Source organism: Grampus griseus (genome assembly GCF_964374135.1).
Source record: "Grampus griseus genome assembly, chromosome: 7".
Lineage (NCBI taxonomy): Eukaryota > Metazoa > Chordata > Mammalia > Artiodactyla > Delphinidae > Grampus > Grampus griseus.
In genome coordinates this window covers 113,295,183-113,318,273 of record NC_139001.1, presented here as the reverse complement: position 1 = coordinate 113,318,273, position 23,091 = coordinate 113,295,183, and the positions used below count along the sequence as shown (strand labels likewise).

The following is a 23,091-nucleotide window of genomic DNA, read 5'->3' as shown; positions in this document are numbered from 1 at the left end:
AAGAAGTCCCTTTAACAATTCTTTTTTTTTTTTTTTTTTTTTTTTTGCGGTACGCGGGCCTCTCACTGTTATGGCCTCTCCCGTTGCGGAGCACAGGCTCCGGAAGCGCAGGCTCAGCAGCCATGGCTCACGGGCCCAGCCGCTCCGCGGCATGTGGGATCTTCCCAGAATGGGGCATGAACCCGTGTCCCCTGCATCGGCAGGCGGACTCTCAACCACTGTGCCACCAGGGAAGCCCCCTTTAACAATTCTTGAAAAGCTGGTTTGGTGGTACTGAACTCTTTAAGCTTTTGCTTGTCTGTAAAACTTTTGCTCTCTCCTTCAAATCTGAATGATAGCCTTGCTGGGTAGAGTATTGGTTGTAGGTTTGTTTCCTTTCATCACTTTAAATGCATCATGCCACTCCCTTCTGGCCTGCAAAGTTTCTGCAGAAAAGTCAAATGATAGCCTTATGGGAATTCCTTTGTAAGTAACTTGTTTTTCCCTTGCTGCCTTTAAGATTCTCTTTTTAACTTTTTTTTTAAAATTTTGTTTATTTTTGGCTGCATTGGGTCTTCATTGCTGTGCACAGGCTTTCTCTAGTTGTGGTGAGTCGGGGCTACTCTTCATTGCAGTGCACAGGCTTCTCATTGCGGTGGCTTCTCTTGTTGTGACGCACAGGCTCTAGGCACGTGGGCCTCAGTAGTTGTGGCTTGCGGGCTCTAGAGCGCAGGCTCAGTAGTTGTGGCGAACAGGCTTAGTTGCTCCGCGGCATGTGGGATCTTCCCAGACCAGGGATTGAACCCATGTCCGCTGCATTGGCAGGCAGTTTCTTAACCACTGCGCCACCAGGGAAGTCCATCTGTCTTTAACTTTAATTTTTGCATTTTAATTACAATGTGTCTTGGTGTGGATCTCTTTGGGTTGATCTTGTTTAGAACTCTCTGTGCTTTCTGGACCTGGATGTCTGTTTCCTTTCTCCCAGGTTAAAGAATTTTGCAGCTATTATCCTTCAAATAAGTTCTCTGCCCCTTTCTCCTTCTTCTAGGGCCCCTATAATGTGAATATTAGTACTCTTGATATTGTCCCAGAAGTCTCTTAAACAGTCCTTATTTTTAATTTTTTTTGTTCAGTTTACATGATTTCCACTACAGTCAGTTCACTGATCCATTCCTCTGTATCATCTAATCTACTGTGAATTCCTTCTAGTATATTTTTTATTTCAGTTATTGTATTCTTCACCTATGTTTGGTTTTTCTTTGTATTTTTTAACTTTTTGTTATGCTTCTCATTGTGTTCAATCTTCTCCCAAGTTTGTTGAGCATCTTTACAGTCATTGCCTTGGAAACTTTACCAGGTAGATTACTTATCTCCACTTTGCTTCTTTCTTCTGGCCTTTTATTGTGTTCTATCATTTGGAACATGTTTCTCTGTCACCTCATTTTGCCTAATTCTCTGTTTTCACTTCTGTTCATTAGGTGGAATGCTTACGTTTCCCAAACTTGAACAAGTGGCCTTATATAAGAGATGCCCTATGGGGCCCAGCAGACCACTCCCCTCTGGTCACCAGAGCTATTTGTTCTGTGGGTGCCCCCTCTATGGGCTGCATGGACCCTTCTGTTGTGGTGGGCTGACTACTGTGGGTGCAGTGGTACACAGGACGGTCCTCAGCACAGTTGGCTGCCAGACTCAGCCTCAGTTAGGTCTGCCCGGATGCTGATGGGCAATGCCGGGTCCTGGCACAGCTGGCTGCAGGACCCAGGAGGTCCTGGGGCTGGGTCTGGCCCACTGGTGGGTGGGGTTGGGTCGTGGGCACACTGGTAGACAAGGCTGGGTCTCCACATGGCTGGCAGCTGGCCTGGGGGCCCTGGAATTGTTACAGACTGGCTGGTGGACAGGTAAGCGCCCTGTGCTAATAAGCTAGAGGAGGACTCCAAAATGGTGCTTGCCCACACTAATGTCCTTGTGGTAGAACAAGCTCCCCACGATGGCTGCCAGCAGCATCTGTGTCCCCAGGATGAGACCCAGTTACCTCCTGCCTCTCTGGGAGGTTCTCCAAGATCAGCAGGTGGGTTTGACCCAGGCTCCCTTCAAATTAGTGCTTCTGCCCTGGGTCCCAGAGCATGTGAGATTTTGTGTGTGCCATTTAAGAGTGGAGTCTATATTTCCCACAGCCTTCTGGGTCACCTGAATATAAGCCCTACTAGCCTTCAAAGCCAAACATTCTGGGGGCTTGTCTTCCCAATGCAGGACCCCCAGGCAGGGGAGCTCAGTAGGGGGCTCAGACCCCACACTCCTTGGGAAGAACTTTTGCAGTCATAATTATCCTCCTATTTGTGGGTCACTGACCTGGGATGGGAGCATGGGTCTTGACTATACCATGTCTCCACCCCTCTTAACCATCTCATTGTGGTTCCTTCTTTGTATCTTTAGCTTCAGAAAATCTGTTCTGCTAGTCTGCAGAGCATTCTCACTGATAGTTGCTCTGTAAATAGTTGTAATTTTGGTGTGCCCGTAGGAGGAGGTGAGTGCAGGTCTTCCCAATCTGCCATCTTGGACGGTCTCCTGTATCATCTAAATGTTAAGTTCCAGGGCCCTAACTTTTAGCAGCAGTCTTCTTTGTTCTTTAATGCTATTAGTGACTTCAGTTAAAACGTGATATTAGCTGATTGATAGGTTATGTTTTAGCCATTAATGCTAATTTTTAGTTCAGTGATTACCTCAATTAATCAGTCTTCTAGGTGTCAAGCTCCCTTACAGATGTTAGCAAAAAAAATGAACAAGGGGTAGGGGAATGGCCTCATCCAGGTCCTCTTCCCAGGACCATGTGCTGCTTTTGTGCATCACCATGCAGCTACAGGGCGGTAGTTCTGGTCCTTGGCAAAGTAGGGAGGTCTGCAAGGGCACTGTGTGTGCTCTTGCTTTTACTGTACATAGTTCTCTCCTCTTTCACTGGTAACATTCACCTGTTTCAGGTGTACAGAATTCTTCCAAAATAAGCAATCTGATGTTAGCAATTATTACTAAATAATAGATTTATATATTGGGAGTTATTTTCTTCAAGTATTTACATTTTAGACTACTCTTCTCTATGGAATGAAAATTATTTTTTTTTGTTAAAGGAATTTAACGCATTTCTAAGCAGAGAATTTGTGATATATTGCCTTATCATTCCCAGGAAAGTTTACCAAGTGTCTACTGTGTCCCTGTCATCACTGGGTGGTAGGAATACGGAATAAACAAGACATGATCATCACTACCCAAGTAGTTGTGAATAGCTATTTAATTATAATTACGATAAACACTATGAAGCTGTACATAAAGTACTATAGAACATATAATAGGGAGAGGTAACCTGAGACTTCCTTACCTTCCTTGATTTTAATTCACCTCCTCTCTCCTTTCCATGCATAGTTTATGACTGTTTGCATATTTGGAGTATTTTTCATTTTTGGCAGCTTTTTTAAATGTGATTTTTAAAATACAATTTAAGTTTTAAAAAAACTTAGAAGTTGAAGAATACTAAAAGGAACTCCTGTGTACTTTTTGCTTGGGTTCACCAGTTGGTGTCCTTTGATCTGGAACATTCCTCACCCTTTCTTTTTTTGACCGTGACATTATTGAAGAGAGCAGGCTAATTATTTGGTAGCTTGTCCCTCAGTTTAGGTTTGTCTGAGATTCCTCATTATGATTCAGGTAGTGCATTATTTGACAGGTTCCTTGTCTGTACATGTTTGAACTATAAAAACAAGTTTAGAGTTTGAGATTTATTTAGGTATGATTTGTGTTTTCTTAAACCAGGAAAAAAAATTGAGGACATAACTGTCATGGGGTTATCTTTTCTTTACTCAAACTAGTTTAGAAAGCTCTTACCAACCTCAGTGATTCATATTTTTCATTTCTTGTTTTAAAGACAGATGCACATTATTCCATACTGTCACTTCTTCTATGTCTGTCTGATTCTCCTTCAAACAGCAATTATGTGGAAACACCAAGAGATAAAGAAGTGGGTATGTTACCAAATGCTTTTCATATATATAACAAATAAAAGAGAAATTGGTTTTATGACTTAATTACCAGACTTTGAGATTTTATAAAAAGTTGTAAAAAAAATCTGAAACTAAAATATTTCTGTTGTCTTAAGTGCAATTATAGTTGTAAATTTTCTTTTAAAATATGAGTTCTGACTTTGTAAGTTAAACTTTCTGTTATATAAAGAGAAAAATCACTTTTGAAGATAAAGAAATTAAATTTTTTAATGTATTAGAATGTCAACTTATTGAGTGTTTCAATATTTTTGAACTTTCATTTCCCAAGTGTATTTTATTATGAGTTTTGTTAGACTTTTTACTGTAATTTGGGGTTTTTTTCCCACATATTTTTTTTTTTAACATCTTTATTGGGGTATAATTGCTTCCCACATATTTTTGATCAAGCTGATGAAATTCTTCTGCTGTATTTTAGAAAAGAAAGACGATTTCGACTGGGGAAAATACTTGATGGAAGGTGAAGAAATTGACCTTGGCCCAAATGTAGACACACCAGTAAGTAGCCGTGGTTTTGCTACTGAAAATATAAATACATGCCAAGTTATTTAGATGATTTTTATGGGTCCTTCTGCCCTACAGCAACTTATCTAAAACAGGAACACTCTTCACTAAATTAGAGTGGTTTATTATGGAAGTTTTATTAAGATTTTGCACCCAAACATCGGTACTAGGAAGTTGATCAGAAAATATATGTATCCCTTAAGGAGCTGTAAATCTTGGGATTTTGCCACCAAAACTAATTCCATCCTATAATAGTAACTTTCAAGATATGTAGAAAAAGGTTTTATTTGATAAAGATTTTGCTTTTCTTCTGAAATTTTCTTGATCTTTTGGTCTAAATAGCTCCAGTTGTTAGGTGCTCTAAGGGTAAGGTGTATTGCCTTCTTTTAATCAGAATTGGTCTGAAGAAAGTGAAGATGAAGATGATCAACAGCCTTTAAGCAGAGAGGACTCTGGGATTCAGGTGGACAGGACACCATTAGAAGAACAAGATCAAAACAAAAAGCTGGGACTTCAAGTCAGCTGGAAAGGTAGTGTGTGTTCTTAGATACTGGCATCATTTTCTGATAGAAGAATTCTCTAGAAGGAAAGGCAAGCTTTGAGAATCAGTTCCATGTGGTTTAAAATATTGGTAAGCTCTGCCGTCCTTAAAAACAAACCTTTTTAAACCATTAGTAGATCTTTCTTCTGTAGTGCCTAAGAAGTAGCTCTATAGAATTAATGTTGAAAGGGCATTTACAGTGCAATTTTGGTCTTTTTTTAATATAGTTCTGAGAACTTTGTTAGTCCTAAATGGTTGTTTCTTTTCTTTTCTTTTTCTTTTTTTTTTTTTTTTGAGAAGGATTGGCTTTGCTAAAGTTAGTGACTAAATAAAAGGAAAAGATCCATACAATTTAATTTTAAATTTGAATGTCTGCTTTATCAGTTTTTAGTAAAAAAAATATGAATTGGTAGAATCCAGAAAGAGCTGGAAACAACCTTAGAGATTAGAACATCTAATCCTACTTCTCATTTTGTAGATAAAAAACAGAGGCGTGGTTACAGTGTTTTTCCCACGGTCACAGCCGGGAAGCTAACCCCAGAAGCTGGGGTCTGTGACCTAGCCCTGTTCATTGTACCTGAACCTTGCCAAATGCACATAAAGTAGTTAAAGCTGATTTAGCATGCTAACGATTTTCTGCTTTCTTTTCTCTTCCCTTTCTTTTTCATTCTTGAATTGGACCTTTAGGGTAGAGTGTGGGTTAATCAGCTCGGAGCATGTGAGCAGCAGCAGCAGCCCGTGCAGGGCCTTTTGGTTTAGTTTATTTCTTCTCTTCTGCCCTTTCTGATTCTCACTCCCCTTTCCTTTTCTCTGCCAGCCCAGTGACAGGCTCCTGTTCTAATGTATTTGATATCTGTTCTCAAACATGTTGAGTTCTTGTAAAGTACATTGTTTTGGTTGGTTGTATTCCTTTTTTAAAATTACATACTGGTATTATGCTTTGTGTAAACTCTGTTCTGTTCTTCTTTTCATTTAACTCTGTTTTAATCTGTCCATGTCACTCTGTGCATATCTCTTCTGTTGCTCCTAATGGCTGAGTAGGATGCTGCAGTTTGCAGTACCTCATTTCTGTAATAGCTTCTCTTGTGGACAGGCCTGAACTGCCTTCAGCCGTTCTCCCTAATGCCATGCCCAATTATGGACCTGGTCCACAATCTCATACCTACTTGATTAGGACCCCGCCTCTGATTTGGTCTGCTGTTTTCATTTGCATTTGTCTGACTACACAGGATAAGTACTTGGGATCAGTCTTGCCCCTTCTACGATGTATCCATTGATATCCTTTGCTTGCTTTTCTTTGGAGTTTCATGTCATTCTCGCCCATCCCTATACTTCAGAGTTCTTTGTATATCTAGATAGTAATTCCTAGGTTTGAGACATTGCAATTTTCTTCCTCTAGTTAGTCACCTGTATGTTCATGGTATCCTTCAAACAGAATCTGTGATTTTTAAAAATTCCTTATTGTACTCAAATCTGAATTTTTCATGGTATGGTTAGAATTTGGGCCTTGATATTTTTCTCTAAAAGAACATTCCCCTGTATTTTCCTTCTGTTTGCTTTTTTAGAGCTTGTGTTTAGCTCTTTAGTGACCACCAGATCCTCTTTTATGTATGAAGTGAGGTTAAAAGGTCCAGCTTATTTTTCTCCCATGTCATGAGCAGATTTCCCAACAGTCCATTCTTTCCACATTGCTTTGTGGTTCTAACATTATTATGTATCTATACACTTATTTATTTCTGAACATTCAGTTCTCTTCCCTGAGTGTGAGTTGTGGAGGAACAGACTTTTTATTTATATGGCTTTGTACTGTGTTTCAACACATAGAAGGCAAGTTTCCCCCTCACCTCCTTTACTCTTTTTCAAAATAGGCTTAGCTATTTGTGGGCTTTTATTCTTCTAAAGACATTTTAAAAGTTCCTTTTTAAAAATCCAGCTGGAATTTTTATTGGGATTGCATTGAATTTATAGATTTAGCTTGGGGAGATCTGACATCTTTACTATGAAAATATCTGCATTTATTCTAATTTTTTAATGTCTTACCAGATTTTGGAAATTTTCTTTGTAAAGACCTTAAGTCTTTGTTAATTTCTATGTATGTTAATAGTTCTTATTGTGAATAGTGTCTTTTTTTGTTTTATTTATTGCTGGAGTAGGAGGACACTTGTTTTTTGTAAATTGTTCTTATATCCAGCATTCTTGCTGAACTCTCATACTGCTTATATATTGTTGATTCCATTAGGTTTTTTGCGTAGACAATCAGTATTGTTTGCAAATATTGACAGTTTTATCTCCTGCCAGTTCTTTTTTTTAATAAATTTATTTATTTTATTTATTTATTTTTGGCTGTGTTGGGTCTTCGTTGCTTTGTGGGCTTTCTCTAGTTGCGACAAGTGGGGGCTACTCTTTGTTGTGGTGCTAAGGCTTCTCATTGCAGTGGCTTCTCTTGTTGCAGAGCACGGGCTGTAGGCTTGTGGCCTTCAGTAGTTGTGGCGCGTGGGCTCAGTAGTTGTGGAGCACAGGCTCAGTAGTTGTGGTACACGGGCTTAGTTGCTCTGTGGCATGTAGGATCTTCCCACACCGGGGCTCAAACCCGTGTCCCCTGCATTGGCAGGCAGATTCTTAACTACTGTGCCACTAGGGAAGCCCCTCCTGCCAGTTCTTATACCTTATATCTTCTTAATGACATGTTAACCGTGTCTCTTTCCTGGCCAGCCCTCTAGTCTGCAGAGGAAGCAGTGGCAATGAGCATGGGTTTCCTGGAGTAGTTTTTAATCCCAAGAGGGTTGCCCCTGAAATTCCTTAATTAAGTGTGATAGTTTTTGGCATAGGTTCTGGATATGTGTCCTTTGTAAAATTAAGACTTTTATTCCTGTTTTTCTAGGAGTCTTTAATTATAAATAAGTATTGAACTTTATCAAGTGCTGTTCTTTATCTGTGAGATAATTCTATAATTCATCACTTTTACTCTAGTACTTTACTGATAGATTTTTTTGATAGTGAATCATCCTTGAATTCCTGAGCTAAACTTCCTTGATCATTCTGTTATTTTTTTACTGTAGTATTGGATTGGGTTAGCCTTTTTTAATTGAGAATTTTTAATCTTTATTCTTGGATGAATTACTTTTTCTATCATGTCTTTATCTGGTTTGGGAAGCAGGGTTATATTGGCCTCATAAAATGTTAGACAGCTCTCCCTTTTTCTGTTTTCTACTACAATCTGTATAAGATAGCTAATCCTTCAAACCCTGCTACTAGTCCTGAGGCTTTGGGGGTACTTGGGAACATCTTAAGTTACCATTTCAATTTCTTTTATGATTATTGAATTATTCAAGTATACTGATTGTGTCTTTTTATTCATGGGTCATTTTAAAATCGAGTAATTTTTTTTTTTTTTTTTTTTTACTTTCTAGCAGTGACAATTAAATTTTGTATGTCTCTGTGTGTGTGTGTGTGTGTGTGTGTGTGTATGGTTTTAAGTAAATGATTATATATATAAATGTTGTTGGGTAGCTGTTATTTTAAAGACCCTTTGTCAATTGAATATTTGAATGGAATCATAAGTCCAGATTTTGTAGCAAAGCTGATCAAGTATTTTGTTGTTAACTCTTATAACTTAAATGTAAATAAATTCCCTTCCACTAGATGAGTCAGATGCCCGAAGCTGGCTGGAACAACATGTGGTCCGTCAGTACTGGACAGTCAGATCCTCGAGGTTTCCTCATAGTTTACATTTGCACTCCAATCTAGCTGCTGTCTGGTAAGAAGCTATTTTCCATTTCATGTGTTGATAGAGGAAACTTGGATGTTTTAATATTTGGTTTTGAATTGTGACTTAAATCAAATGCTTTCTTGAACTTTTTTTTAACAGTTTTCAAAATTGAAGTATTGAATTTAACAGTGTTGTGTTAGTTTCAGGTATACAGCAAAGTGATTGTTATACATACATACATTTATATATGTGTGTGTGTGTGTATATAATCCTTTTTCAGATTGTTTTCCATTATGAGTTATTACAAGATGTTTAATATAGTTGCTTATCCTATACAGTAGGTCCTTGTTGTTTACCTGTTTTATATGTAGTAGGGTGTATATGTTAATCCCAAACTCCTAATTTATCTCTCCCCCCGTCTGCTATCCCCTTTGGTAGCAGTTTCTATTCTATGCCTATGAGTGCAATTATGTCTTATAAATAAGTTCATTTCTATCATTTTTTTAGATTCCACATATAAGTGATATTATGTGATATTTGCCTTTCACTGTCTGACTTATTTCACTTAGTATGATAATCTCTAGGTCCATCCATGTTGCTGCAAATGGCAGTGTTTCATTCTTTTTGTGGCTGAGTAATATTCCATTGTGTGTATATGTGTGTGTGTGTGTGTACCACATCTTCTTTATCCATTCATCTGTCCATCTTTTGATGTACATGTAGGTTGATTCCATGTCTTATCTATTGTAAATAGTGCTGCTATGAACATTGGGGCTCTGTTTTTAGTTTTTTAAGGAACCTCTGCATTGTTCTCCATAGTGGCTGCACCAATTTACATTCCCACCAGCAGGGGAGGAGGGTTCCTTTTTCTCCAAATCCTCTCCAGCATTTATTATTTGTAGACTTTTTTTTTTTTTTTGTAGGATGCGGGCCTCTCACTGTTGTGGCCTCTCCCGTTGCGGAGCACAGGCTCCGGATGCACAGTCTCAGCAGCCATGGCTCACGGGCCCAGCCGCTCCGCGGCATGTGGGATCTTCCCGGACCAGGGCACGAACCCATGTCCCCTACATTGGCAGGCGGACTCTCAACCACTGCGCCACCAGGGAAGCCCTATTTGTAGACTTTTTAATGATGGCTATTCTGACTGGTATGAGGTGATACCTCATTGTAGTTTTGATTTGCATTTCTCTAATAATTAGTGTACTGAGCATTTTTTCATGTGCCTGTTGGCCACTTGTATGTCTTTGGAGAAGTGTCTTTAGGTTTTCTACCCATTTTTTGATTGGGTTGTTTGTTTTTTTTCAAATTAAGCTGTATGAGCTGTTTATGTATTTTGGAAATTAATCCCTTGTCATTTGCATCATTTGCAAATATTTTCTCCTTGTCAGTAGGTTGTCTTTTTGATTTGCTTATGGTTTCCTTTACTGTACAAAAACTTTTGAATTTAATTAGGTCCCATTTGTTTATGTTTCTCTTTATTTCCATTACTCTAGGAGACGGATCCAAAAAAATATTGCTGCGATTTATGTCAAAGAGTTTTCTGCCTATATTTACCTCTAGGAGTTTTATAGTGTCCAGTTTTATATTTAGGTCTTTAATCCATTTTGAGTTTATTTGTGTATATGGTGTTAGAGTCTGTTCTAATTTCATTCTTTTACATGTAGCTGTCCAGTTTTCCCAGCACCAGTTATTGAAGCGACTGTTTTTCTCCATTGCATATTCTTGCCTCCTTTGTTGTAGATTAATTAACCATGAGTGTGTGGGTTTATTTCTGGGCTTTCTATCCTGTTCCATTGATCTATGTGTCTGTTTTTGTGCCAGTACCATACTGTATTAATTATTGTAATTTTGTAATATAGTCTGAAGTCAGGGAGCCTGATTCCTCCACCTTCATTTTTCTTTCTCAAGATTGTTTTGGCTATTCAAGGTCTTTTGTGTCTCCATACACATTTAAAATTTTCTTGTTCTGGTTCTGTGAAAAATGCCATTGGTAATTCGATAGGGATTGCATTCTGTAGATTGCCTTAGGTAGTATGGTCATTTTAACAGTATTGATTCTTCCAATCCAAGAATACGGTATATCTTTCCAGCTGTTTGTATCCTCTTCAGTTTGTATCCTCTTCAGTTTCATCCTCTTCAGTTTCTTTCATACGGTATATCTTTCCAGCTGTTTGTATCCTCTTCAGTTTGTATCCTTCTTCAGTTTCTTTCATCTTACAGGTCTTTGCCTCCTTAGGTAGGTTTATTCCGAGGTATTTTATTCTTTTTGATGCAATGGTAAATGGAATTGTTTCTTTAATTTCTCTTTCTGATATTTCATTGTTAGTGTATAGAAATACAACAGATTTCTATATATTAATTTTGTATCCAGCAACTTTACTGAATTCATTGATAAGCTCTAGTTGTTTTCTGGTAGCGTCTTTAGGATTTTCTTATATATATTATCATGTCATCTGCAAACAGTGACAGTTTTACTTCTTTTCCAATTTGGATTCCTTTTATTTCTTTTTCTTCTCTGATGCTGTGGCTAGGACTTCCAAAATTATGTTGAATAAATGTGGCAAGAGCGGGCATCCTTGTCTTGTGTCTAATGTTAGAGGAAGTGCTTTTGCCTTTGAGTATGATGTTAGCTGGGCTTATCGTATATGGCCTTTATTATGTTGAGGTATGTTCCCTCCACACCCATTTTTTTTAGAGTTTTTATCATAAATGGATGTTGAATTTTGTCAAAAACTTTTTCTGCATCTATTGAGATGGTCATGTAATTTTTATTCTTCAATTTATTAATGTGATGTATCACATTGATATGCAAATGTTGAATCATCCTTGCATCCCTGGGATAAACCCCACTTGATCATGGTATATGATCCTTTTAATGTATTGTTCAAGTCAGTTTGCTAGTATTTTGCTGAGGACTTTTGCATCTGTGTTCATCAGTGATATTGGCCTGTAATTTTCTTTTTTTGTGATATCTTTGTCTGGTTTTGGTATCAGGGTGATGGTGGCCTCGTAGAATGAGGTCAGAAGTGTTCCTTCCTCTGCAATTTTTTGGAATAGTTTCAGAAGGATACGTGTTAACTCTTGTCTAAACGTTTGGTAGACTTCACCTGTGAAGCCGTCTGGTCCTGGACTTTTGTTCGTTGGAATTTTTTTTGATTACTGATCCAATTTAATTACTGGAAATTGATCTGTTCATATTTTCTATTTCTTCCTGATTCAGTCTTGGGAGATTGTACATTCCCAGGAATTTGTCCATTTCTTCTAGGTTGTTCATTTTATTAGGCGTACAGTTGCTCGTGGTAGTCTCTTGTGACCCTTTGTATTTCTGTGGTGTCAGTTGTAACTTCTTATTCATTTCTGATTTTATTGATTTGGGCCTTCTCTCTCTTTTTTTCTTTTTTTTTTTGATGAGTCTGATAAGCAAATTACCAAATTTGTTTATCTTTTCAAGGAACCAGTTCTTAGTTTCATTGATCTTTTCTATTATGTTTTTGTCTCTATTTCATTTACTTCCACTGTGGAGCTTTATGATTTTTCCTTTTACTAATTTTGGGTTTTATTTGTTCTTCTTTGAGTTAGGTTTGTATCACTATAAACATCCCTCTTAGAACTGCTTTTGCTGTGTCCAGTAGATTTGGATCGTTGTGTTTCCACTTTCATTTGTCTCCAGGTATTTTTTTATTTCCTCTTTGATTTCATCAGTGAGCTGTTGCAGACTGTGGTTTTCTTGCTTCTGGTGTCTGCCCCCTGGTGGGTAAGACTGGTCCAGGGGCTTCTTCAGGCTTCCTGCAGGAGGTACTGGTGCCTGCCCACTGATGTGTGAAGCTCGGTCTTGTCCCTCTTGTGTGCAGGGTTGTATCTGCGGGCATGTGTAGGGGTGGCTGTGGGCTCAGGAAGTCTAGGCAGCCTGTCTGCTGAGGTGAGGGGCTGTGTCCCTGCCCAGTTTGTTTCACCTGTGGCATCCCCACACTGGAACCTAGAGCCTACTGGGTGGGACCAGGTCTTGGTGCCAAGAGGTCAGCCTCCATGAGAGCTCACACAGGTGAATGCTCCCTGATATAGCCACCACCAGTGTCTTTGTCCCCAGGATGAGTCACCAGCCATCCCCCACCTCCCCAGGAAACCCTCCAAGACCAGCAGGTAGGTCTGGCCCGGGCTTCTATCATATTGCTGCCTTTGCCCTCAGTCTCGGTGCTCATGAGATTTTGTTTGTGCCCTTAAGAGTGGAGTCTCTATTTCCTTCCATCCTGTGGAGCTCCTGCAGTCAAGCCCCACTGGCCTTCAGAGCCAAATGCTCTGGGGGCTCCTCTTCCCGGTGCCAGACCCCCCAGACTAGGGCATGCCTCACGTGTGGGAGAACCTCTGTAATATAATTATTCTCCGGTTTGTGGGTCACCCACCTGGGGAGTATCAGATTTGATTATATCACGAGTCTGCCTCTCCTACCTGTCTTGTTGTGGTTCCTTCTTTAATATTTTCTGGTATGTTTCAGTGTTTTTTATCAGTTTTTCTTTCCACAGTTAGTTGTAATTTTTCTGTGCTCATGAGAGGACGTGAGCTTAGGGTCCTTCTACTCTGCCATCTTGGCCGCTCTCCTCAGTCACTTATTCTTCATAACACTTTGCACTTGCCACTTAACCTGTGATCAGTTCCTCATCGAACTAGCTCCGTTTGCCTGATGAGCAGCAAGCCAAATGCTGAAACTCCAAGGTTTGCAGCAGAAAGGGTTTATTCACAAGGCAGCCAAGTGAGAAGGGAAAACAAATCTCAAATCTGCTTTTCCTTGAAATTTTTAACAATTCCAATTAAGCAGGGTTTTTTTTGTTGTTTGTTTGTTTGTTTGTTTGCGCTACGCGGGCCTCTCACCGTTGTGGCCTCTCCCATTGCGGAGCACAGGCTCCGGACGCGCAGGCTCAGCGGCCATGGCTCACGGGCCCAGCCGCTCCGCGGCATGTGGGATCTTCCTGGACCGGGGCATGAACCCGTGTCCCCTGCATCGGCAGGCGGACTCTCAACCACTGCGCCACCAGGGAAGCCCTAAGCAGTTTTGTTATTTAATTATTATTTTTAAAGTGAAATTATTTAACTATAATCTGTCTTTTGATTTGTTATTTTCAAAGTGAATGGATTGGTTTATATTAGGCCATTTATTTGATTTCTGTTTTAGTGTACTTACTGCAAAAATAGTTACTATTTTTCCAAAACAACAATACATAGTTTTAAACATTTGCCTAAGTCGGCAGTAAACTTAAAATTGCTCTGAAAGTGCTTCTCTGAGAGTATTTCAGTTGACTTGTGAAAATGAATATGGGAGGAAATTTAAAGTATGTATTATGTTTATTTGCTTATCAATTACTGGTTTAATTACCACTAAATTACACATATTCTTTGAGACTTCTACTTTTACTTAATGAGAAATCTTTTCATTGACATTTGATGTTTGTTATCTAATAGGGACCAACACTTGTATACCAGTGACCCATTATATGTTCCAGATGACAGAGTTTTTGTTACTGAAACGCAGGTTATTCGGGAAACCCTGTGGTAAGACCTGTTAACCTAATTCATAGTCTAAAGACTTTATTAATGAGAAGCAGAATTTTGGTTTTCTGAAGAAAGGTGTTTGAGGGTTTTTCACATGCATATTAGAAATAGACCATTAGGTATGAACCCAAATCAGGTCCCTGTCGACACCTAAATTTGGATTGGGAGACTCAGTAAGCCCAAACTTTAGAGTCGACCATGGAGATTTTGGTATATTTACCTCTTTTCCATTTAAATACTGTCATATATGATTTAACCAAGATTAGACTATCACTTTTTAAATATCTGAATTCAAGTTAAGGTTTCTAATTTTCTGCTTACTGCTTTTTAGGCAGAGCACATCAGTGAGAGTTACCTGTGCCCTGTACCTAGGAACCAGGAATCTCAGAATTTAGACTGTGTTCATACAAAAATGAAGATGAAGAATGTAACATGTAGTGCTGTTACTACTGAGATTTCCAGTTTCTGGTTCTCTCTGCCATAAAATATAATACTGACATGCTTAAAAGTGGGAAGATCTGTTTGGACCATCATGTATGTGAGGAAATGTTTTGACAATACTGTTTTGTACTTTCTTAAAGATGGTATTGAAATAATCAGTCTTAAAGTAATCAGATAAAAAGACTGATGTCTTGTTTTCTAATTATCTGACCTCTTTGTCCTCCCTTACCCTCCCCTTCTGAATCTTTTATTAAAATTTCTTAGGCATTACTGTAGTGTATATTTTTCTAAACTTAAAGTACATTCATCTTTTTATTTCAGGTTACTTTCAGGGGTAAAAAAGCTCTTTATATTTCAGCTGATAGATGGAAAGGTAACTGTGAGGAACAACATTATAGTAACTCATTTGACAAATGTAAGTTATTTGTATTTATTGTAATTAAAATTAAATAATAAGATTTATGTAAATCATGGTTATGTAACTTTAGAACATTTTGCAAAATTAAAATTAACTATTAAATATATTTAAGTTCCAAAAGGCAAAATTAAGTGTGTATTTTTATAGTGCTTAGAGAATTCTTTTATATTGTTTGTGGTGTTCATATTTAGTTCTGATTTGTATTTTCTGTCATTCTTTATTGGGAAAGCTGTCTACTGTAATTTTTTTGCCTACAGTACATTTACCTTATATTTATGTGTTTTTAAAAAGTGTAAGCCACAGTTCTATATTTTATAAAAATTAATGCTTACACTGTTTCCTCTGAATGTAAAACTAAATACTCGTTTTACTTTGTCTTTTACTAAGCATACTGTTTAAAAAAGTCACAAAAGAAATATTTTACAGTGAGGGGATATTAATTAGAATGCCTACAGAAGACTGACTTTAAATCATTCTGGTTTGCTTCTGTTGTAGAGCTGTTTACGATCAGTGCTAGAACAAATAGCAGCATATGGCCAGGTTGTGTTTCGACTCCAGGAGTTTATTGATGAAATCATGGGGCACAGCTCTGAAAGCATGTTACCTGGAAATGGTTCCGTTCCTAAGAAGTCGACAGAAGCACCTTTTAGAACATACCAGGCTTTCATGTGGGCCCTGTACAAATACTTCATTAGTTTCAAAGAGGAACTTACAGAAATTGAGAAGTGCATCATCAATAATGGTATTTAAATATTCTTCCCTTTTATGCATAACACATGTAACTCATATTTTGAATGCCATTTAGGTTAATAATTAATATAAGATTTGAAAATTACATGGCAAATAAGTAATTCTCCTGGATACACTCATTTTTTTAAATTGTTTTTAAGCCATTCATATCTCTAAAAATCCAAGCAGTATAGAAAGATTTACAGTGAAATTTTTTCCTGCTGCGTTAGTTCCCCAGCCCAGAGACAACCAACTGATCTATTTCTTGTACATCCTTCCAGAAATAATTTAGACATGTGCAAGCAACATGTATTCATATACACATGCCTAGTAGTCTTTTAACTGCTCTCTTCAAATTGCTTTCTAATTTAAATTTTGAGGAATATACCATACAAGTATTTAAAGAGCCTCCTCGTTCTTTTTTACATATTGAGCATCTTATTGTATGGATGTATCATAGACCAGTCCCCTTTTGATGGACATTTGGGCTGTACCTGATCTTTTCCTGTTGGCAACAGTGCTGCAGTGATAACCACTTACGTATAAGTAATTGTACACATGTGCACCAAGTTAGCTATAGCACAAATTCTTAAGAGTGGAATTGCTAAGTCAAAGAGTATGTGATGGCATATGTGATTTTAGTAGATATTGCCACATTGTTCTCTACGGAGGTACAGATAAATAACTTTACACCCTTGCCAGCAATATATATGAGTACCCGTTTGTTCCCAGTCTTGCTAGCAGTGTGTTATCAAACTTTTGGGTCTTCATCAATATGACAGGTGAAAATGGTAACCCAGTGCATGCAGGTTTTCCCCCTTAACTTTTATTTACAACTAATGCAAAAAATAGTGCATTGAAGTCCCATGTTCCCATCACCCAGCATCCTCCAGTGTTGACACCTATAGGACGTTATCAAAACTAGGAAATTGACATTGGCATAGTACATTAACTAATCTGCAGGTCTGACATGGGTTTCACCAGTTTTGCAGGGCCTTGTTTTTTTGCAAGGAGGTAAGCAGTATCTTTCTGCCGTTCTTTTACCTTTTATCACATGTGTAGATCTCTATGACCACCTCCATATTTAGGGTTCAGAGCTGTGCCATCCTGACGAAGGGACTTGCTCTTGTTACCTTTAGTAGTCACCCTCTCCGCCTCCCCTCACTAAAACAGGAGCCCATTGTAGTCTGTTTTGTATTTGCCCAGAGTAGTTTTATTCTGCATTCATTTTTCATAAGTTTGGTTGAGTATCTTTCTGTATGTTTAAGAATTGCTTGAATTTCCTTTTCCATGAATTGTCACTTCCTTTATTCATTATTTTTCTGCTGAGTTGTCTTTTCCTTCTTTAGGGGGTTCTTTTTTGGGGGAAATCAGTTCCTTGTAACATGAGATTAAAACCTGCCATCCTGGGCTTCCCTGGTGGCACAGTGGTTGAGAGTCCACCTGCCGATGCAGGGGACACAGGTTCGTGCCCCGGTCCGGGAAGATCCCACATGCCGCAGAGCGGCTGGGCCCGTGAGCCATGGCCACTGAGCCTGCGCATCCGGAGCCTGTCCTCCGCAACGGGGGAGGCCACAACAGTGAGGGGCCCACGTACTGAAAAAAAAACAAAAAACCAATAAAAAACCTGCCACCCTCCGGTTTGCCATGCCTTTCCATAAGTAGGTTAGCATTTATATCACATTTTGAATGCAGATATTTTTCCTTGCTAATAAGTTTGATTTCTTGATATTTGCAGATACTACAATAACTCTTGCAATAGTGGTGGACAAGTTGTCACCTCGATTGGCTCAGCTCAAGGTTCTGCACAAAGTGTTTAGTACTGGAGTAGCAGAAGTTCCACCTGACACTCGAAATGTTGTTCGAGCATCTCACCTGCTCAACACCCTGTACAAAGCCATCCTTGAATATGACAATGTTGGAGAAGCCTCTGAGCAAACTGTATGTGGGGATCCTTGTCTAGTCCACCGTGTGTGACTAATTCTGCTCAGCCATAGGAGTGGTCAATAGCCTGTCATAGATATTTGTAAAAATAGTATGTCAGACAGTTGTTGTGAGTTTTCAAATTAGATTCTAAATTTGAGGCTGCAGGAAACTAGCTTTTCATCTATAATTGCCAAGATCACCAGATGGATGAGGCAAGAATAAAACAAAACATAAAAGCAAGATGTGAAAAATACCTAGCTGATTTTTATAGATATTTGTAATAACTCTTTCTTAAATAAAAATACAGATCTATTATATGAGGTATCTAGAGTAGTCAAATTCATAGAAACAGAGAAGAGAATGGTGGTTACCAGGGACCGGGGGAGAGGAGAAAATGGGATAGGTAATGGGTACAGAGTTTCAGTTTTGTAGCCTGAAAAAGGTTTAGGAGGTCTGTTTTCATAACAATATGAATACATTTAACACTACCAAACTGTATACTTTAAAATGGTTAAGACAGTGTAGTTTATATTATGTATTTTTTTACCACAATTTTAAAAAATACAAATCTAGACTTTAATCTAGAAAGCCGCATGTTTCTTTGGGCACATAATTTAGGTGTTTTGCCTAGTTTGTTGGTGTGACTCTTTTTCCTCACCATTTTGATACTGCATTTCAATAAAAAGTTGATTTCTTTCAGCTCTGTAATTTCTTTTTATTAGGAACTATAGTAGAACAGAATCACTTCCTTGTTAATGGACATTTTGCTAATAGCACTATTTGGATAGGATAACCATATACCAGTTTGGACTGTCCAGTTTAGACCTGTTGTCCCTGGGTAACTTTCACTCCTAAGAGGGTCCTGCTATGGACAATATGGTCTTCTCATATTTAGGTGAGGTTTTTCATAAGGATTTTATAGCATATGGTTAGGATTTTTAATTTCTTACTTTGTTTCAAAAAACATAGAAATTGGATCACTTTTTAAAAGGTGCTTCAGAAACGCTCGAACCTCATTTAATCCAGAGACGAGGGAGTTCTGAGAATGGATGTGCGTGCTGCACTGTCTCCTCAGGTCTCCTTGCTGTTCTCGCTCTGGGTGGAGACCGTGCGGCCCTACCTGCAGACTGTAGATGAGTGGATCGTGCATGGGCACCTGTGCGACTGTGCCCGGGAGTTCATCATCCAGAGGTGAGGGAGGCACAGCAGGAGCTGGCTTTACCTCTCTTCTCCCATGTGGAGATCGTACAGTTCTGTTAGCTTCACCTGATCCATAGGCAGGTTCTTTTGCATTTTTATAGAAGACATCAGGTACCAGTGCAAAAATATTTTTCCAAGTTTTATGTCAATCACAGCTTTGCTTATTAGCAAATTATATTTTTGAGTGATAGTGTGTTTTGGGCTGGCTGGTATGGTGAAAGGCACACTGAGTCCCTTAAAATGAATTAGGTGATGTCAGATGGCTTCATTAAAGGGAACCAATGGGAATAAATTATCTATGAGACAAAAGGTGTGAAAATATTACAGAATATGCCTCTAATATATTTATTTCTCCTAATTGGCTGCTCTTTTTACCTTTTTAGTATAATATTTAATAAAACAATTAAGGAAAATCTTGATCATCATAAAATCTATGATGATTCCCCTTCACTTAATTGATTTTTCTGAACAGAATCATGGAAACTGCCATGTAGAACTATTTGCACTCTCTTAACTCAGTCTTAAGTTCTGCACTCTGTACAGATACATGTTTTTTGTTTTGTTTTGTTTTAATTTATTTATTTATTTTATTTTTGGCTGCGTTGCTGCATGAGAGCTTTCTCTAGTTGTGACGAGTGGGGCCTACTCTTCGTTGCAGTGCATGGGCTTCTCATTGCGGCGGCTTCTCTTGTTGCAGAGCACGGGCTCTAGGCATGCGAGCTTCAGTAGTTGTGGCTCGCGGGCTCTAGAGCACAGGCTCAGTAGTTGTGGTGCATGGGCTTAGTTGCTCCACAGCATGTGGGATCTTCCCAGACCAGGGCTCGAACCCGTGTACCCTGCATTGGCAGGCAGATTCTTAACCACTGCACCACCAGGGAAGTCCCTGGATACATGTTTTTATTGATAGCTATCCATTTAACTCATCAGGGAGAGTAACTTAGAGCTACAGAAAGGTAACCCTGTTTACACAGTGCTCATATAAAAGAACTGGCCTTTCTTTAGCTGAATCTTGGGTCTCATTATGTCTTGTTTCTTCTGTTGCACATGAGGATTTTTGTAAAAACAGGATTCTGACTATCCTTAGGGGGTGATGAGTACACCTTGTTTCATTGTTAAAATAGTCCAGTGGAAATAGTTGTGGAAAAAAAGATGTGGAATTCTGGAGTTTACTTTCAGAGGAGATGGGTAAACTTTTATTCTACCTTTAAAGAGAACCAAATTAATCATATTTTGTTTAATTCCAATTCAGGAAACTTTCTGCATAGTTAGATTTTACCTATGCCATTCAGAGTATTTGTCCACTTTTCTGTGTTAAGCTGAAGTCAGGTAAAAACATCTGTCCCATTTTACCTAAAGATTGCATTGTTTTACTAATAATTGATATTACTGTGTTTTGGAATGTTTGGACAACATGCCTAAGCTAGAATAGATATACTGTTGTTTTTAAGGAAGAGAAGTTAAAGTTTAAAATTCTTTTGACTCCCTATAGAAACAAGAATGTTCCGGTAAATCACAGAGACTTTTGGTATGCAACTTACACACTATACAGTGTATCGGAAAAGACAGAAAACGAAGAAAAAATGAGTGATAACGCTAGTGCGAGTTCTGGCAGTGATCAAGGGCCCTCCAGCAGGCAGCACACCATGGTGTCCTTCCTGAAACCCGTCCTTAAGCAGATCATAATGGCTGGCAAGTCAATGCAGCTGCTGAAGAACCTGCAATGCATGGAGAGCACCACGTGCCAAGCCACAGCCAGAGGTAACCCCTTAGTGGTGGAGCAGCTGCTCCAATCTTCACGCTTGCCATTCTGAGATATGACATTATTTTGCAGTTTGAAAATTATCAAAGCCTTTTATTTTCATGGAACTTATCACCATGATCAAATTGATAGATCATGCTGCTCTGACTGAAAAAAGATTGTCCTCGTTGGAAACTTTTATCACGGTGTTTGAAAGGCAGTGATAATACGTTCCACATGCATTTTACTTACTCTTGATGCCTTAGAACTGGTCCTTTAACAACAATTCTCTGGTATTTCTTAATGCAGAGCAGCATTTGGCACCTGAGGACATGAACTCTGGCAGATAGGAATTTGTTGGTGAGCGGTTCAGACTTGATCATAGGTTTTGAGAAAATCTTGATATAATTTCTGGTCTTTTTGGTTGTAATTTAAGCAATATACTTAAGGTTTTATCAACTGTCTAAAAAGGCTTTGAGAGGTATAGATGTGACCTTAGTTGTTTTGTTTGTAAATCATCTTAATGTTACGTTAATTAGTTTAAATTATTATATCTACTTTAAGTAATATTTTCACTTTGTGGAATGTTTCCTTTTTAACTGAATAATAAAACGTAAAGAACTTTCCAGGGCCACTGTTCAAAGTGTTTTTCCCAATGTAATTATGACTCCTATTAGTGTTATCATAGTGCTATCTAGTATAATGGTAACTTTACTTTCAGGCTTCCTGCTTAAGCTGTTACTCTGTTCAGAAAAAAACTAGCTTATACTTTGAATGTTTAACCATGAACTTTGCAATTGTCTAACAGAGGTTATAAAAATGTTTAGTTGTACTAAGGGTACTATACTGTAAGGGTAACAAAACAGGGATAGACCTTCATAGGCCAAAGGAAAAATACCAGGCTATAATATATTTAGATAAGTTTACTTAATATTTCTTAATGTTAGTTATTTATTAGAACATAATGCACCTTACACATTTCTTTATGTTTCAGATGCAGAAAGAAAAAGTCTGTATACCCTGTTTCTGGAGTCTGTGCAGTCTCGTCTTCGACACGGAGAAGACTCCACTGCACAGGCCCTCACTGAGCAGCAGGCCACCAGAGAGACCCTCATTAAGATGCAGTCCATTGCCGAGAGGCATCTTGAACTGGATGATGTTCATGATCCGCTGCTGGCGATTAATTTTGCAAGGTGATACGCACCTGCAGGATTTTCAATGATTGAAATGGCAGAATCTGTGCTGCAATATTTAGTAACTGTTTATCTCTGCCAGGTAGGGCTTTCCAGCCTTAAAAATAGAAACCTTTGTAGCCTCTCCTTTCTAATGAATGAAATACAAGAATATATTGCATTCACTTATTTCAGATACATAACTTAGCCTCTTTATTATTTGTGAAAGTCCACAGATTATCATGAGCCCTAGGCCCATTGGCAGCGCTGTCACTCATACAGAAGACGCTCATGGAAGTTAGGGGTCCTGGGACATGTTGAGTCAGACCCTCCCGATGTATCTTGGCCCTTAGGGGCTTTTAGATAATTGCCCCAATGAAATAAATTATTAATACCCACACAATACCCTGTTTATTGTCTAATGGCCGTCATTCACTACTTTCAACCCTAAGGGCTAGAAAGACCTACTCAGTACTTGATCTTTTAGGCAGAAGCAACTCTGTGAAGGTCTGCTTCACACAAAGAATACTTTGAGGAAAAAGATTTTTATTTCTGTAATAGTTGGTAATTTTACGACTAAAGGTAAATATGGGACTCCAGAGTTTTGATTTAAGAGAATTCTGTTGAGATGAATGAATAAAGAACATGTGGTGTATATGTATACAGTGGAATACTACTCAGTCATTAAAAAGAATGAAATTCTGCCATTTGCAGCAATATGGATGGACTTAGAGGGTATTATGCTTAGTGAAGTAAGTCAGATGGAGAAAAACAAATAATGTATGATATCACTTATATGGGAAATCTAAAAAATACAGGGCTTCCCTGGTGGGTCAGTGGTTAAGAATCCGCCTGCCAATGCAGGGGACACGGGTTCAATCCCTGGTCCAGGAAGATCCCACATGCTGCGGAGCAGCTAAGCCCATGAGCCACAACTACTGAGCACGTGTGCCACAGCTTCTGAAGCCCACGTGCCTAGAGCCCACGCTCCGCAACAAGAGAAGCCACCGCAATGAGAAGCCTGTGCACCGCAATGAAGAGTAGCACCTGCTTGCCACAACTAGAGAAAGCCCACGCGCAGCAACGAAGACCCAACGCAGCCAAAAAATAAATTTTAAAAATAAAAAATACAAGAAACTGGTGA

At 38.6% G+C, this 23,091-nt stretch overlaps 1 protein-coding gene across 2 annotated transcripts in view; it reads left to right on the top strand.

Annotated features, from left to right (window-relative positions):
* The window catches only part of TUBGCP5 (tubulin gamma complex component 5), a 55,488-nt gene that overhangs the window by 18,015 nt on the left and 14,382 nt on the right, over positions 1-23,091 (top strand). For both annotated transcript variants that reach the window (XM_082657912.1, XM_082657913.1), the window contains exons 4-14: positions 3,893-3,989; positions 4,444-4,523; positions 4,924-5,059; positions 8,713-8,827; positions 14,234-14,323; positions 15,086-15,179; positions 15,678-15,924; positions 17,650-17,852; positions 18,913-19,028; positions 20,527-20,795; positions 21,770-21,968. In XM_082657912.1, the coding sequence (XP_082514038.1) occupies positions 3,893-3,989; positions 4,444-4,523; positions 4,924-5,059; positions 8,713-8,827; positions 14,234-14,323; positions 15,086-15,179; positions 15,678-15,924; positions 17,650-17,852; positions 18,913-19,028; positions 20,527-20,795; positions 21,770-21,968 (1,646 nt within the window). The remainder of the gene's footprint in view (positions 1-3,892; positions 3,990-4,443; positions 4,524-4,923; positions 5,060-8,712; positions 8,828-14,233; positions 14,324-15,085; positions 15,180-15,677; positions 15,925-17,649; positions 17,853-18,912; positions 19,029-20,526; positions 20,796-21,769; positions 21,969-23,091) is intronic.